General features: G+C 38.5%; 1 protein-coding gene across 1 annotated transcript in view; it reads right to left on the bottom strand.

Annotated features, from left to right (window-relative positions):
* LOC112460765 overlaps positions 1 to 16,486 on the bottom strand; it is a 136,193-nt gene that overhangs the window by 32,053 nt on the left and 87,654 nt on the right. Inside the window, exon 6 of the mRNA XM_025025600.1 lies at positions 6,741 to 6,819. Within this exon, the coding sequence (XP_024881368.1) occupies positions 6,741 to 6,819 (79 nt within the window). The remainder of the gene's footprint in view (positions 1 to 6,740; positions 6,820 to 16,486) is intronic.

Raw genomic sequence — 16,486 nt, 5'->3', positions numbered from 1 at the left:
TCATTTATTCTCCGAGGGTGGCGTAATAAAGCTCGGCAGATATCAAGCCCGATAGAAGTCGGCGTAGCTGCAAAACGATCCCCGTGACTCGCTTATCCGGCCTTGTATGTAAATGTTGACATGTTTTCTGAAGCTGGAAACACACACATGCACACACGCACACGCTTACACACACGGTGACACACCTGCGCGCATGCCGCAAAAGGAAAGTCGTGTTATCTCATGTAAATCTTCACGGTAGCGCGATAAGCGTGAATTTCACCGCTCGCTTATTAATATTTATGTCCGGCGTTAAAGGGGTTGGCGAGGGCAAGCTAACGTCTACAGGCCACTTCAAAAGCCCCCGACTACATTTTCTTATTCATTTTCTTAATAGAACGATTACGACGCATTTACCGAAATTTCGGATTCTCTCTCGTGTCTCTTGAATTAAATCTTTAGATTTACAATATAAGATAAGTATTACGTGTTTTCAAATATATGAAAAAAAAGTTAATCTGCTTAACTGGACGCATCGAAATACTTAGAGATTAGATAAAAGAATTAAGAAACCTATTTAAGATTATTAAATTTGAATGTATCTATAAATTTAATTAAATTTACTATTGTTGACTGTTAAAAATTCATAATTGGATATAAATAATATTTAACAATATTTAATCCTTTAATAAAGCCACTTATATTATTCTAAATTCTAAAAGTGCTAAAGATAGATTTAAAAAGCCTGAGAATTAAACTCAAGATACTTGACGATCATTATTATGCATCAATAAAATGCATAGAAATTGTATATATTTTTGAAATTAATAAAATAAAGGCAATACTCATAATCCTTTACCGAAATCAAACAAAAACCGTAAATAAAACAAAATATCTTGGCATAATTGCGTACATGTATAATTTACAAATAATTATTCCGGTTATTCGTCTGAGAAATACACGAAACTATTTCGAGCCGCGAGAGGAAGTCTCGCTCTACAAAATGCACTGTGTTACTATGCACCCTGCTGCAACAAGCAAACCTAATTTACACAAACCGCAGGAAATGAACGCACGAAGGAGATGAAAGGGAGAGGAAAAGGAGGAAGGAGGACACGTTAAGGCTGTATTTCCATCCGCAGAGATAATGCCACTCTTTTATCTCGATTTTTCGGTACTAAATTAATATACCGTACGCCTGTGAGTAGCAGTACTTATTATTAAGGATTCACTGATATGTGTAGCTTCGTAAAGACTAAAATATTTATTAATATTAATTATTATTTACTAATTTTATCAATCTTTTATGATTTTGAATTCATTTTCGCACACAATATATACGACTCAAATAGAAATTAATAAATGGTAATTAATAAATAATTAAATAGTAGTAACTTATATTAATAGTTGAAACTAAATTGAAAAATATATTGAGATATATCAAGGGCTTCTAAATTATATAAAACCAATAATAAATCAAAAGATGAAGCAAGGAAAGAAGAAAGCGATAAAACCTCGTTTTTTAGTCAATTTTATATAAAATTTTCTTAACGCGTATTTAATATGTAACTTAATCATTCGAACGTCAATTAAACTTTTCAAAATTACGAGTCTGCTTCTGAAAGTCTGCTTCTGTTAAACAAAACGAAAGAGATGATATTCAAAATATCCAAAAATGTATAATTGAAAAGCCATATAATCAATAAATAAACAAAACGCGCGGAAACGTGACGGTATATGCATATCCAAATAAGCAGAAGTAACTAACTGAATATGACAGACACGAAAAAACATGGGTTGTTAAAACTTCGCGGCGCTTGCCGCATGATTCGCTAAAAATCTGCAATCACGTGATCTCGATGGAGGGGTGCAGGGAAGAGGATTAACGGACGGACAATGAACGGGCGATCCTGCTTGAATGGCGTGCTGAAGCGTACTCGAAACCGAGCCGAACAATTCACGCGTAATTCTCGTAACTGCGATATTCGCGTTTCACTGCGATTCCCGTCTCGACGAGGTCGGATTTGGCTTTCCTGCCCGTTTTCAAAGATCTTACTCAAGGCTCTCAGCGTGAATCGCGGAGAATTCGATTCATACATTTTACAAAATAATAAATTTTTATTCTTACATTCCATTCGACGTTTCGCCTCCCTTTTCAACATTATCTTATATAATTATTTTAATTGTCATGTTAACCACTTGAAAGCAGAATGGAATGATATAACGACGATGTATAATATAATCGGTTTTAATTTTAACACGCGTGATATTTATTATACAAGCCGAAGAGAAACAATACTTTTCGCCTCTCTTATAATGCCGTGTACACACTTTTCATGTTAATTACTTAAAGAAAATCTTAAAAATTATATGCGTTGCGGCGTGGGGAGGATTAGGTAATTAATCCTGTGGTAATTATAGTGACGGGAGAAAAAATAAAAAGAAATAAGGCTCACAATCTATATTTATAGTGCCACCTCAACCACCGCGGGACACCCGGTACATGTTGCATTAAGCGCCGCGCGACGCTGCCCCGCGACTAATTGGGAGCGGTTAATGAGGTGACGCATTTTTATTGTTCTTCCGGCTTGTTAAGCGACCTGTTTGCTTCCGTAACACGTACGCCGGGAGCCCCCGGGAAGGCACAGGGATAGCCGGGAATCCCGCGGATATCCTGAAATTGTCCCGAATACCTCGCGCGAATCCCGGAAACGCCGGCGGAATATTTTTCGCGGCTTTGCCGACCCGGCGGATTATCGACATCGGCGCTACACACGTGCGTTTATTCGCACACGCGTCTCCGTTTAAATAAACGGAGCCGAGCGAATTCATAATTAAATCGGCTTGATAAATAGAAATAAATGGGTGGCAAGACAGTGGCGTTATCAACGGACACGCCGAGTGAAATAATTCAGCTCGTAAAATATTATGCGGAAGATGAGTCTTACACAGAAAATGAATTAACCTGCCGAGTAATATTTTCGAATGAATTAAGTTGGAAAGTTAAATCGCGTCAAAGACACACGGCGGTTATGTATTCTTTCAAAATATGAAGGGTATGCGATGTCTGTGATTGGTTCCGTTTTAAAATATTATAATACCTCCTTGCAAAAATAAATATTATATAACTGTTAAATATTCTGTTAAATGTTTTAATTCAATGTAACAAATAACAAACACACAGAGTTGTATAAAGGTTTGAAAATGTACAAACATTTGTCAAGTTAGAAATATCGAAAAATTGTAATAATATTCTAATAAACAGACGCAAACGCAAGGCTATATTGGTTTTTATGTAGAACTAAATGATCTGTTTGTTAAAACTGAATTGACCTCTTCATCGCTGATTGGTATGCAGTTTTAAATGTTACTTTAATCACCCTTTTAATATAGAGTTTCAGCCTTGCTGATTCACATATATAATTGATATTTCCTACTTTTGTGAGTCAAATCATTTCTGCATAAAATTGTCTATTTAAAATTCGCTCTATCTTGTCCTAGCATTATTATAAAAGTCGTTTAACATGTTATGACTGTGTATATACAATACATCCCATAGAACTGGAACAGCTGCATATATCGAGAACAATAATATAAATTCAGGGACAGTTAATATTTTATTGTTAGAATATTTCACGTTGGTAAAATAACGTTGAAAAATTTGCGAAACAAGATATGTAATCACAAATTTTTGCTAGAAAAGACCAGCGCACGAGTCAGTATTCGTCGGTTATATTTATAAATCCGAAGATGTGTTTAATGGCAACTCGTATAAATGTTTCATAAGCTATACGTATTACATATAAACAAATGTCTTTAGTACATCGTATTTTTTTAATGTAAAAAAGATCTCTAACCTGATTAATGTGTGACGTGAAATGTCCGAATTTTCATCTATACAAACGCATGATTATTTTTGCAATTTCGGATATTGCGTTCTAATGGATGAAATTTAAATGAATCCGAAATCACAATGTACATATTTAAAAAGTCATTTTTTGAGTTATGGTGTTTTTTGAAGAGAAGCTGGGAGACATCTCTCATGCGCGATAAAAATAATAAATAAAATATAAACGCGAGTGAATTCCAGTATTGTGCAATGCATTCTAAGTCTACGTTTTTTTTTCTTTTTTACGTTGAAAGTGGCTTTTGACGCATGATATTTGGTGAGAAGACCTCGCACAGGAATCAGGATGGAATTCTGGTCAGGATGAGGACGCGCGAGATTGACGGCTGCATTAAAAGGGCGACAGGCGAAAGATCTGAAAAATCCAACGCGCAGATATTGCGGCGTTCTCGAGATGTCGTGTTTTTCTATCGTATTCCGCGAGAGACTTTGCTTTTCAAAAATTTGATTTGATTGCGCGAACGATAGTTTATCTTATTGTTAGATGTATGTCCAATTGTATGTCCGATATGGACGATTCCACGCTATTTCACCTAAAATTTTCATAAATTTTTTTCTATGTTTGCAGACATATGTCCAATAACAACCTCACGTATTCATAATGCACGTATATCTCGCAATATAGTACCAGCATTGACAGTTTTGACCCATTTTTTCCGCTTTATCAGAGGTTGCTAACCTAGCTTGAACGTAATATCCCTCAGGTTTTTCGTATTTCTTCAAAAAAAGCTATCTTGATGTCGAATCATTTGGCTATATATACACATATATATTATATAGTACATCGTGAGATGGTTAATTCATGGCAGCATTCCGCTCAATTTCTTGAGCTTTGACAACTCGAGCCTTATATACCTACTTACGAATGCATCTTCAATTTCAGTTGGTATACGTGATATTCTTCTCATTTTATATCAAAGATTTCTAGAAAATAATTTGTACATTATTTCTTTAATTATTTATATAGAAATAAAACAATTACATTATTATATTTGCTTTAGAATAAACACAAGAACTACATATTTAAGCTGTAATATCGTTATTACACTACCTCAATTAATTTTAATTCCAGCGGTATATAGAATCATTTTGATGTTTAGGTTGTTCACCCTTGTTCTACGTAAATGTATGCTTACGTAGCGTTTACTGTACAAAACAAAGTTTAACTAATCTGTGAAACTGTTTCATGTTTAGTTTGTTATACCCGAAGTTTGCTCGAAAATTAATTTCAATATGATTGAATATTTCAGTTATTTATAGCTTAATCTTAATGTAGATTAATTATATCTAGTTTTAACTGTTTCTTCTTTTTTTAATCAGCACATTCTTTGAAAAATTAGAAACAATAGACTTTAGCGTAAATTTAATATTATCTATTTGAGAGATAATATATTTCAAGATCAATTTTTAATTAACAAAAGAAGGGGCGATACTTACGTTTAATTATGCTTCAAAATTGACATTTGTATCGTTTATATCAAAATTTATACTATTTGTATCAAAATCATCTTTTTATTGCAACCTTAAAAGTTCAAAATTGCAGCGTCGTGTGCAACCGAAAATTGGCATCAATTAAATTGGCACATTCGGAAAATAGTCGAGTTCTTTTTCCAGAAGAGGAAGAAACCGAAAAAGAGAAAGAAAAGATGGCGGAGAGCTGGCAAAAGGAGAAAAGGGAAGATACGCGACTTAGTTCGTGAAAAGGTATCGACGTTTGCCACGATCTGTCGTGGATAATGCATCAGCTGTTAGAGAGAATGTCTCCGCCGTTTCTTTTTTTTTCCACTTGCGGAGAAATACTTCCCGTGTCGAGCATTGTACCGGATTACTGAAAACACAGCCTCAATTAAATTCTTAACCAATGCGTGAAAAAGAACACACTTCTTGACGAGGCTGTTAATGTTAATTTTAATTTTAATATATGGTCTGTTGCCCATGAAGATAGAAAGCTTCAATATTACATAAGAGGAATTAACATATAATATGTACGACTATAGAAATCAGCTATATCTACTCAGACTCTTAGAAATCTATAATCAGTAATAATTCTTTAGATATATTGAAATATATAACTTTTCTAAATTTGTGTCTAAAACACTACATTTTTTAGTGTTTAATAATTCCGTAAATTATTTCGTATAATCTTTTCAATATTTCTCGATAATTCATATTATATTTACTGTTATATTATCATTATTACATGAAATCGCAACGTGTGACTTAAAATTGTCCATCAAGACACAAGGGACCTTTACGTGCGCAATACAATGCAATTACGGTTTTTTTCTTTATTCCGTGTGTGTATCTCGCGCAAGTTAACTTCCGCAAACATGCGACCGTTCGTAAATTCACGGTCACGTTCCGCGCGTAAAATACGCTCTCGGCGCTTTCGGGTTTATACATCGAGTTTAGGGTTCGTCGGCACCTTAAGGCCGGGATAAAGCGGTCCTTTGAATGAAACTCCTCTCACTGGAAGATTTATACGCGCCGCGCTGGGAAAAATCGAGCAGATAAGATAAGATGGTGCAACTACGTGCCAAAGAACACCGGGATCTACTTTGCGTAGATTGTTGGCAAATTCGTACAAATACATGAGATAGCTTCATAACGCCGGGCGTTACGTACGACGCCATGTACACGTGCACGTATAATGAATTTATGGCGTATCAGTGCTTAGAAAGGCTCAATTTTTCGCGGAAACGCAATCTTCGTGCAATATATGCAAAGTTATGTAAAGGTAAAGATATTCTTTCATATCCCGTGTAACAGATATGTAATAGATGAAATATGATCAGGCTGCTTCATTACTTTATAGAAGAAATATTTAAAACGTGAAATGTAAAAATTTAATTACCAGTCGTTGCCCGTTTTGGAGACGTTCTGCCGCTTGCGTCCAGTTTGGTGAGGCTTTGGCTCGGCCACCATGTTCACATCTAAAAACACAACGGTTTATTGAATAAAAAATAATTAAAAAAACTACACAAAAATAAAATAGAAAGTGTCAAATGATTAATTAAATGTATTATATTAATTAATTGGACTTATATAAAGATATATTCATTTTTTATTAAGTACTACATTATAATTACAGATCTGTTAATATGATTTATTAGCTAATTAATTAACAAACTCAAGTCTATTTCAAGTTTATCTAAAATCTGATAAAATGCACAGCAAATATTGATTTTATCTTGGCTATATGGAAAAGATGTATGTAGATTAAGTTTTCGAAACCTCGTTACGCTCGTTTTCAGATATATTACGTGAAAAATTCACGGTTTATCCAGACATATCAGCGTTTACTTGAAAAATAAATGCGTCGCATAATAATGAGTGGCGCAGATTGTGAGTATCGACTCGCGGACACGACGCAGGGCTTGCGCCGGCGATAATAAACGCAAAGTGCGCTCTCATCGTTGCGCTGCACCGCTCCGCAGTCCGCCCGCGGCTTACGCGGATTAATAAAACGAAGATGGCCACGGCGAAGCGCGAAGTTTCCGCTCAGCGTTTCCGCAAACAGTTATTAATTTCGCTGCCTTTGAGCCAGCCCGTAGCGAGATTGATAATGAATGCGCCGCGACGTTGCGCGCGGCGGGCGATCAAGCGACAAGGATTTCGCATTCTTCTTCTTGTTTTCGTCGCGGCGGTAACTGAGACGGTCGGTCGCCGTATTCATCGTACAGAGTGATTCAAAAGTCGCGCAACAGGTGTGCAGGGATATTGATCCGCGCGCTGTTCTGCGCTGTGGCGGCTTACGATCGCGTACGTACGATAATTCCTCCGGACGTCAGCAACATGACAGATACGTAGATCAGAAGCCGCGAACTGTACGGAGTCATTAAGAGCTGCGAGAACAATCGCGCGCACTCTGTGACAAATGCAATTGCGTTTCCGCAAGAAAGATAAGGAATCAAGTTACAACTTGACTTGGACGATCGCATAACAAACGTCAAGGAGCCGCACGCAGCGAGGCGATACGTGATGGTACACTTCTGAAATCGAGGGTGTTTAGAGATATCGAGAGAGGAAGAAATATAGAATGCCAAAGAACGAAGATAGTGATACCTGCCGGAGGCAAGAAGATGGAACGGCAGAACCGATAAGGAAGTGTCAAGAGGAGGGAGGAGAAAAGGGTAAAAAGGAGGGAAGACAAGGAAAGTGGGGAAAAAAGCGATAGAACGAAGAAAAACTAATATAAAAGAAAAGAAACTAGTTCTTCACAATTCAATTGTCCTTCTATTCTGGCGATGAGATGGAAGAAGTGGGAAACAAATAAAAATAGAACAGACAATAGGAAATTAGGCGGATAGTGTTTAAAAAAATTAATATTGCGTAAAGAAGTGTATAAAAGAGATGATATATATACATATACATGCTTGATTTTAATATTAATTTCCTCTTATATATTAAGTCAACTAGAAAAACTAGATATAAAAATATTAAGCTGAACAATTAAAATAAGAACGCGCGAATAATATATTTCTTTTCGTTGAAATCGGAACTAGCAATTATTTTGGATAAAGTTTTAGAGCATAATCATAAATTCAGGAACACACCCTTTCCCCGCCACAAATCATTTCATCCCGAAAACATTTTCCATCACGCCCGCTACTCCTGCAAGACGTTTGCTCGTATCCGTGTCGCTAACTTCCGGACGTTCCGCAAACCGTTGAGGTCCTGTAGCAAACCCCTTCCACCATCCCTTCGCCATTCCAACCCCTTGGCAGAGGGGTAGTTTGTGGATGTTCCTTGTTAGAGTAGCGGGCTGATTCCGTTGTGTGCGCAGCGGTGCGCTTCGTCCTTTGTGTGAGCTAACCAAACACCCCCCTCCTCTCCGGCGCCACCGCCCTGTACCTTATCCTCATCCCCCTCATCCTTCTGCTCCTCCATTATCGCGGCTACTTGCGCAAATTGTTTACACGTCGGTCCGCGAGCATTTCATGAGGCCGTCCGAAAATTGATGATTTGGTAGATGTTTGTTGCACTTTGAGAAGGTGGAGGAGAAAGGGTTGATTTATTAGAGAAAGAGGAGCTAAGAGTATCTCACGAAGCCACTGAAGACGCTGAATAAGGTTGCTTGAAGAGCTAAAGCAAAGTCAATCTTCGGTTTCACGTTAAATACCGGTTTTATAAAGCTGCATTCTCATTTATTTTGTCTTTAAAAATTATAAATTTTGCTTCGGTGAAAATAAAATTGACTAAATGAGTTGGCCAATTGTCCGTAGAATACTCCAATCAATGAAATTCAGACCAACAGGAACTGCAGGCAGGAAGCGCAGATGTCTGTGTTGATATAATAATCACCTCGTGCATTTTTTGACAGTTTTATCAAGATATTGGTAATTCACGATATTTTCGTGCAGTATTTTTCAAGCCTGCGTCTTGCTTACGTGGTTTTTTGACAGTCAAGTGCCCAATAGATTGGCGTCTAAGAACGTGCAGACCTACCAAGAACCAGAAAATTCAAGTGCTTTCTTGCGTGAACGAAGTTTGAACTCGCTCTCTCGCCGTTTATAATGCAATGAAGCTGGTGCAATCGCTCGTCGCAGAACACTGCGGGCGATCGGCAAGCGCGCCAATCGCTTTCGCCAATTGTTTTTCTTGATTTAATTTCCCGCGGATCGAAATGCCCACGCGGATTGATTTATTGGTAATCCACTTCTACGCGCGGCGGAAGAGAAAATCCGGGCGTCAAGGGGTTAAATGCAGCGCGGCGGAACGAAACTCCCGACATTCGCCACCGCGACGCAGCTAATCGTTGCGGGCGTCGGCGTCGCCGCGAAGTTTAGTCGATACGCGGGTGTATGCGGATGCAGTAACGCGCGCGAGAGCAAGAGAGAGGGGGGAAAGAGAGAGAGAGAGAGCAGTGACACAGAGAACGAGAAAGAGAGACACGGTGAGAGAACGGCAGAGAAGGAGAGAGAGAGAGAGAGAGAGACAGACAGAGGAAGTCGAGTATCGATGTCATCTCCAGCACGCGGTTGAAGGGTGATTCCTATATCGCGTTGTGAATTGTTCCTCGAACTAACCGCCCGGCGGTTGAGCGAGCGACAGCGAATGCGAGAGCGAGAACGAACGCGGCGCGGGCGAGAGCGAGCGCGAGCGCGAGCGCGAGCGCGAGCGAAGCTGAGCGGAGTCTGTAACAGGCAGCGACGCTAATGGAATATGACAACGCGAGGCGAATAATAATCGGCCGTTTCTCCGTCGCCGAACTTCGTAATAAAACGAGCATTGTCTGTGACGTTTCGTCGCCGACAGCGTCGCGACGTCACGGCGGACATCGCCCCGCCGCTCGCGGATTTTTCGCGGTGTTTTCACGTGCGCGTTCGTATTAATGATCCGTTAGCGTTAATGCACTCAATAACGATGTAACCCATTTGCGGTGGATCGTTCTACGAATTTTGTAATGTTCTACGAATGATGTAAAGTAGATTTTTCCTAAGAATAATCGGACTTTATTTTACTTTACGACTTTTAAGCACGCGGACACGTATTTTTGAACAATTTAGTAAGTATATATACGTAATATAATATCGGAACAAAATTTATCTGTCTGAAAATTTATATGTTTTTATCTGAAAAGCAAAAAGAACTAATTATAGTAGTGCGTATAATTTTTAATAAGGCGTTTTAGCAACCTTTAAAAAACTTGGCCATCTTATGGCGAATTTAGATTGAATTTTATGAAAATAATATGCGATTTAAATAAATAATTAATTTAAATTTTAGATGCATAAATTATACAATTTATATCCTTATCGAATTTCAAGTATTTAATTTTAAGCAGATTTTGCTTCAACAGATCAACAATTTAAGAATTAATGCTGCAGAGAAATTTCATATTAAAAATGTAAACCTTACGACAGATAAAATCATTCTTGACATTAATCAGGAGAACATAAACTATATAAGAATACATCGCAGAAGCCATGGCACAGTTTACTTGAAGAAAAAGCGAGATATTTTATTATAAATTGGAATACCTTTCTATTATTTTCAAATTAAAATCTTAATATTCTACTATTTTTCTACATATTGCAATCTATATAAATTAATTATTTGCTACAATTTGTAATGCATATATTAATTACAAACATACATATGTTGAATTAACTTGTACAATTTGTGCTACTTTGTAATATATAATGAATTTTATCGTAATAATAATTTATATTATAACTATTTTTTAAATAGAATCTGCATTGAGCAGAAAGAAAAATAACTCCTCATTTAATTTACAAAATAATTAAACACTCAAATGCACAGGAGTGCAATAAATTAAAATATTCGTCTACAGGTTTAAAGAATGCTGGGTATTTATTTAATTAGATGGAAATTTGTTTACCATTCAGATATTTATAAAAAATATTGTATTTTATATTAAATTATAACCAAAGGAGTTAATTTAATAATTTGGTTTGTTATTGCGACAACGATTATTTTATTATTCAGTAATGTCAAGAATAATTGATAGACTGTGAAAATCGCTGATAATATGGCCTATTAATTTTATAACCGCGAGCCGTTAATCACAAGGGATGCCAAATTGTTAATTCATCAATTTATTTATGATCTTGCAGATCGAGTAATTAATGTTGCACGTGGGCTTGACCGGGCATATTTCGATATTCAATCGTATCGGAACGATAATTTTATTATGGAATTTACACAAGGCCGATAAATCTCGCAAAATACCTAACCGCGTAGCAATATCTAAACTACATTTATATTAACCCTCCGTCTGTATACGTGGGTCTACGGCGAGCCAAAATGGTATCTGCTCGTAATTGTAAAACTTGCGAGTCTGCCAGAAAACGTTAAATAAACGATGATTATCAAAATGACTATAAAATCGTCAACTACAATGTAGACAGATGTCACATAAATTTTTTCAGATTTTTCTAAATACTTTAAGGTAAAGGAAAATAGTCAAACGTGACAGACCCAATATGGATCTAATGGTCTAACAGTGCAAAAAAATGTATACAGACGGAGGGTTAATCTATATATATATATAGATATAATATACATTTCTTAATATAATTTGATAATTGGCCTGTTCGTTTTCGCTGCACTTCTGAACTATAAAAAGTATATTTGTTTCATTCTAACTTATTGCACTAGTTCAGAAGTGCAGTGAAAACGAACAGGCCAAATGTTTCACTAGCTTGCACAATAAAGCAATAAATATTTAGTTAGACAACTCATAATACAAATACAGATTTAAAAATTTTGTAGCTTAATAATTAATATATTTCATTTCTTTTGCATTAGAATTAATATATACAGATTATTTTAAAGATAGTCTATTTTTATCATTGCAGTCTTCGAATTGATTTATCTTATGCAAACATGATCGTATTATAAATCTAATTTCCTCAAAATTGAAATATCTCTGCAACATTCTCTTGAAATTATAATTCTAAGGGTAGAGCAATCTCCATTATCGTCGCGATAGTTAAATCGAAGATTAATTCGCGGAAGATTTTTTATTTTCAATCTCTTATGTGTGTGTGAGTCGTGAGCAGAAAAAAATACCTTCTTAGAGGCGTATTGATTTTGTTTTTCATTTTGGAGTTATCGGTAAAAGAAAATAGAACTGATGCGCGCAGGCAGATATTCCATAAGTATAGATGAAGCCAATTAAGTAAAATAAAAAACAACAGTTGTGAGACAGGTCGGCGCGGCCTGTGATCCTCGTATACTACGCTCGCGGAACGCAGGACGGTGGAAGTTATCGCCGTGTACACGCGCGGTTACAAGTTCGACCGTTAAAAGCGCGCCCCGGGTGAGTTTCGTACCAGCCAGTGCGACTCGCTCGGCTCGACTCGGCCCCGGCTAGACTCGACATGCACGCATTACGCTATTAGCCCACGACACGACATCATTTCCATCGTTTCGCTACACTCTTTGCCGGGGTCGGGCCCCTTTAATTGCGCCACGTTATTTATAGCCGCAGTTAAAACTTGCTTTGGCCGTAGAGCGAAACAAGCGGGCGCTACCGGGTGTCTTCCCGGGCCTCTCTAACGGATGGATCGTTCGTCGCGGTCGACTTTGAGGCCGCGTCGTATAAATTATCCGGCAAATATTTTACTCCTCCATCTTGTTTAACCTTTCTTCTACCGAGGGGGTTAATGGAATTACCGCGGGGAGTAATTTTTCCGACGTATTTCAGTTCCACGTAGATAATTCTCTACGTCGTCCCGTATGTCATTCCCGCATGCGCATATCCCGGTAAACGTGAAATAAAAATCGCGCTTTCCATCCCTATTTCTTCCTAACGTGTATTCATCATTAGCGTCGCAAACCCGACACATTTTTCCTGTTAGCATTTTACCATTTTTTTCGTTCTTTACCGTTTATACCTTCCATATTTCCCTTTCTCAACTTTTTACGGTTACTTTCCATCTTTCCAACATTTCATTTCTCCCCGCGTCTCTTCATAACGTTTCTGCCGCAATATGTTCCGGCTCCTCATAGAAAATATCCTTTTTATATATTTCTTGCCCATTGAACAATGTTTCGTTACATTTCGCTGTTCCGTTTCGCTGTTCTATTTTCCTCTTTTTTACGATCTCAAGTTAGTCGAGCCGTAATTTTCCTAATAAGCTCTCTCGGTAAGTTTTAGTAAAGGATTTTCAAAGCGTAATCAACACGTAGAGCTGATCCACGTACACCGCATAGTAATTAAAGTAATAGTCAAGATAATTGGCATCCCGACAATAACGTAGCCGACAATTTCTTCGCATCCTGATGAAAGAACTGATAAATAACAGCGCCGGCGGTGGCGTTAGCCGCCGTCTCTTTTAATCCCGCTAATCCCGCGGTCGAAAAAAAGGAATCCGCGAATTCGCGCTGGGTTGCCGCGAAAGGGCCCGCGGGGGCTAATCGTGGTGGGGCCCTTTGTCGACGGAAGTCCTTTTGTTTACCCCGCACGCGGCGTAGAGAAGGGCGAGCTCTGAAACGCAAAAAAAAAAGAGGTAGGCACTTATTAAGCAAGCCCGGCTTTGTGCGAGCCTTCAGCCATGCCTCCCTTCCTCTTTCAGGGATGAAGGCGGGAAGAGGGGCGTCGCGACGTCCGCAGACGGATTGACCGGACGGTAGTGCTCGGACGGGCGCGATGCAACGTAAAAGGACTCCGCATTTCTGTTGAAATGCCCGGCTCGAAATGTGGCTGGCGTTCAATACGGCGCGCGCGGGCTTGAATGTGCCGGCCGCTCTCAATGGCGCCGCGCGCTGCACCGCGTAAGGGATGGTATAGCGATTTAATTTAACTACCTCATCATAATTTATACGTCTTCATTGGTTGATTAGAATCATTGCAAGATATCCAAATCTTCGAGAAGAATAAGCGAAGATTTAAAATACATATTTCAGCAATAAATTAATTACTAATATGTTGCATTCATATAAAAATATAGGTATTATTATTAGTGTATTAATATCCAATCAATGCAAAAAAACATCCCTGTATATAAAAAAGATGCAATATTCCATATTTTAAGTGTATCAGAGTATATTCGTGCAAAAAAATAGGTTTCTTTTTGTAGAACTAATTATTCGCGAAAATGTCTTGATAGATTACACGTGATCTTATATTTTTAAGTAATCGTTGCCCTACATATATAAAATATAAAAGAGCCAACCAATTTTAGAAAGTTTAAAAAAAGTAAAAAACCAGCGAATTTTTTCAAGAAGTCAGGAATTCAGAGTCAGGAAAATTTTCGGGTTTAAAATTCTCCTGTTTTCAAAAAGTTTCGTGTGGTCCGAAAATATTTTACTTCTTTTCATTTGCATTTAAATATCATATGTTACAAATTGCTGAAAAGGCTAATTTTTCCGAAAGGAAAAAAGCTTAAACTAGTTCTTTCTATCTTTCTCTCTTTTCGTCCTTTTGGACTTAAAAATTTGCTAGAAAAAGAATCATCGTCATTATTTAAACGTTGACATGCTCTCATTGAGTCTATAATTATGCGTTCTTTACGAACTTAAATTTGCATGAAGAAAACTCTTACTGGTACATATGTGTCATATGTATATTATTTAGTCTTGATTTAAAGAATGTAATCTTTCTAAAAATTATTCGTTTTTTTATCTGTCAAACAAATCTAGTTTATTAATACAAAACTATAATACGATTATTAGTGTATTAATATCCGATCGATGTAAAAAAAAATAAATAGCTATATATATAAAAGATGCAACTGCATATTGCAAATCAGTGTAGTCGTGTAAAAAAAGCAGATCTCTTTTTGCAGAGCTAATCTCCATTCCCAGCGTAAATTATTTAAATGCTGCGATGCGGAAGACAAAAAGATTTTCCTTGTCGCGGCGCGGCCGTACGTTACGCGAAATACGGAAAGGGAGACCGGGGGAGCGCAATATTTCATCGACACGATCGTCCTGCACAATATAAAGATAGCAACGAAATTCGCCGTCAACTTCACTTCAACGGGTTAGCGCACGGCGTTTTCCATTGTTGCGGGCGGCAGAGAGATGCCGCTCTATCTAGTCCTACATACTTCGGCAAAGAGTAACGCGAAAACGTGAGCGCGGCCATAAATTCAAACGGTCTCTCGACGACAGCCGTCGCGGGACCGGCGCGGCGCGGTGGTCCCGCGAAAGAGAACGCTCTCTCTCTCTGCAGCTTCCGACATCGACGCGCGCCGTATAGCGCATAATCGCGTCGTCCGCGCGCGCCTCCCGCCTTTTGTAACTGCCAACGGGCCAATCTAAGTGACGTACGGCTTCGCGCGACCCCGCGACCTCATACCGCGCGCTACCATAATCATTTCATACACAATAGTCGGACGCCGCCACGCCGTTCGCAACGAGGAGCGCGCGCCCCGCGCGCGTGGCCGCCCGATGCCGCGCCGCGGTGCGGAGGATCGGGGGTGCGGTGCGCGGCTGCAAGAGTAATGGATGCAATTTGTAGCCACCTCCGCGCCTCCTCCTGCCCCCCTCCTCCCTTTCGTCGCCATCGCCCCTCGCATTCCAGGGCAGCCAGGGTGCTGCACGCAGGGCGATATGCGAATTTACACGCGTGCCGCTTTGGGTCCGCCAACCCTTTGGTGACCCGACGCTCGCGAAGGTCGCGTACCGTCCCGCGACCCTCCGCGCTCTTGTTGCCACCCGGCATGGACACGCAACGGGTAAAACTCAATATAAGTCGGGGGATAAGTTTAAGAGATTTAATTGCTCCACGACAGATGGTCAGCATTCATTATGTTTTACAGGGAATCGCGAGACTAGACTTCCTGATCGATAAACAGTCACGGTTCGTAACGAGGATAACGCGAATTCCGTGTAATGATGGTCGACGTATTTTATTTTCTGAATGATTGATCCCTGGAAATTTTTTAACGTGGAGGATGAAGGAAGATACACAACTCGCTGCCATATGATTAATCTCATTATCCACGTTCTACGCTGTTCAGAGACCAACTCTCTCTTTCTCTGTTTAGAAAAAATAAAATTTTAATTAATTATCTCATCTAAAGTAAATTCTCTCGAAAATATTAACATCGATAGAACGATGTAATTTGTTAATTAAAAACCAACAAGTTCCGTGTGCTTTTCGATTTTAATACACGTAATTGC

The sequence above is a fragment of the Temnothorax curvispinosus genome, unplaced genomic scaffold, assembly GCF_003070985.1.
Source record: "Temnothorax curvispinosus isolate PA1 unplaced genomic scaffold, ASM307098v1 QBEX01010801.1, whole genome shotgun sequence".
In the NCBI taxonomy this organism is placed as follows: Eukaryota; Metazoa; Arthropoda; class Insecta; order Hymenoptera; family Formicidae; genus Temnothorax; species Temnothorax curvispinosus.
This window is presented reverse-complemented; position numbering and strand designations above follow the sequence as displayed.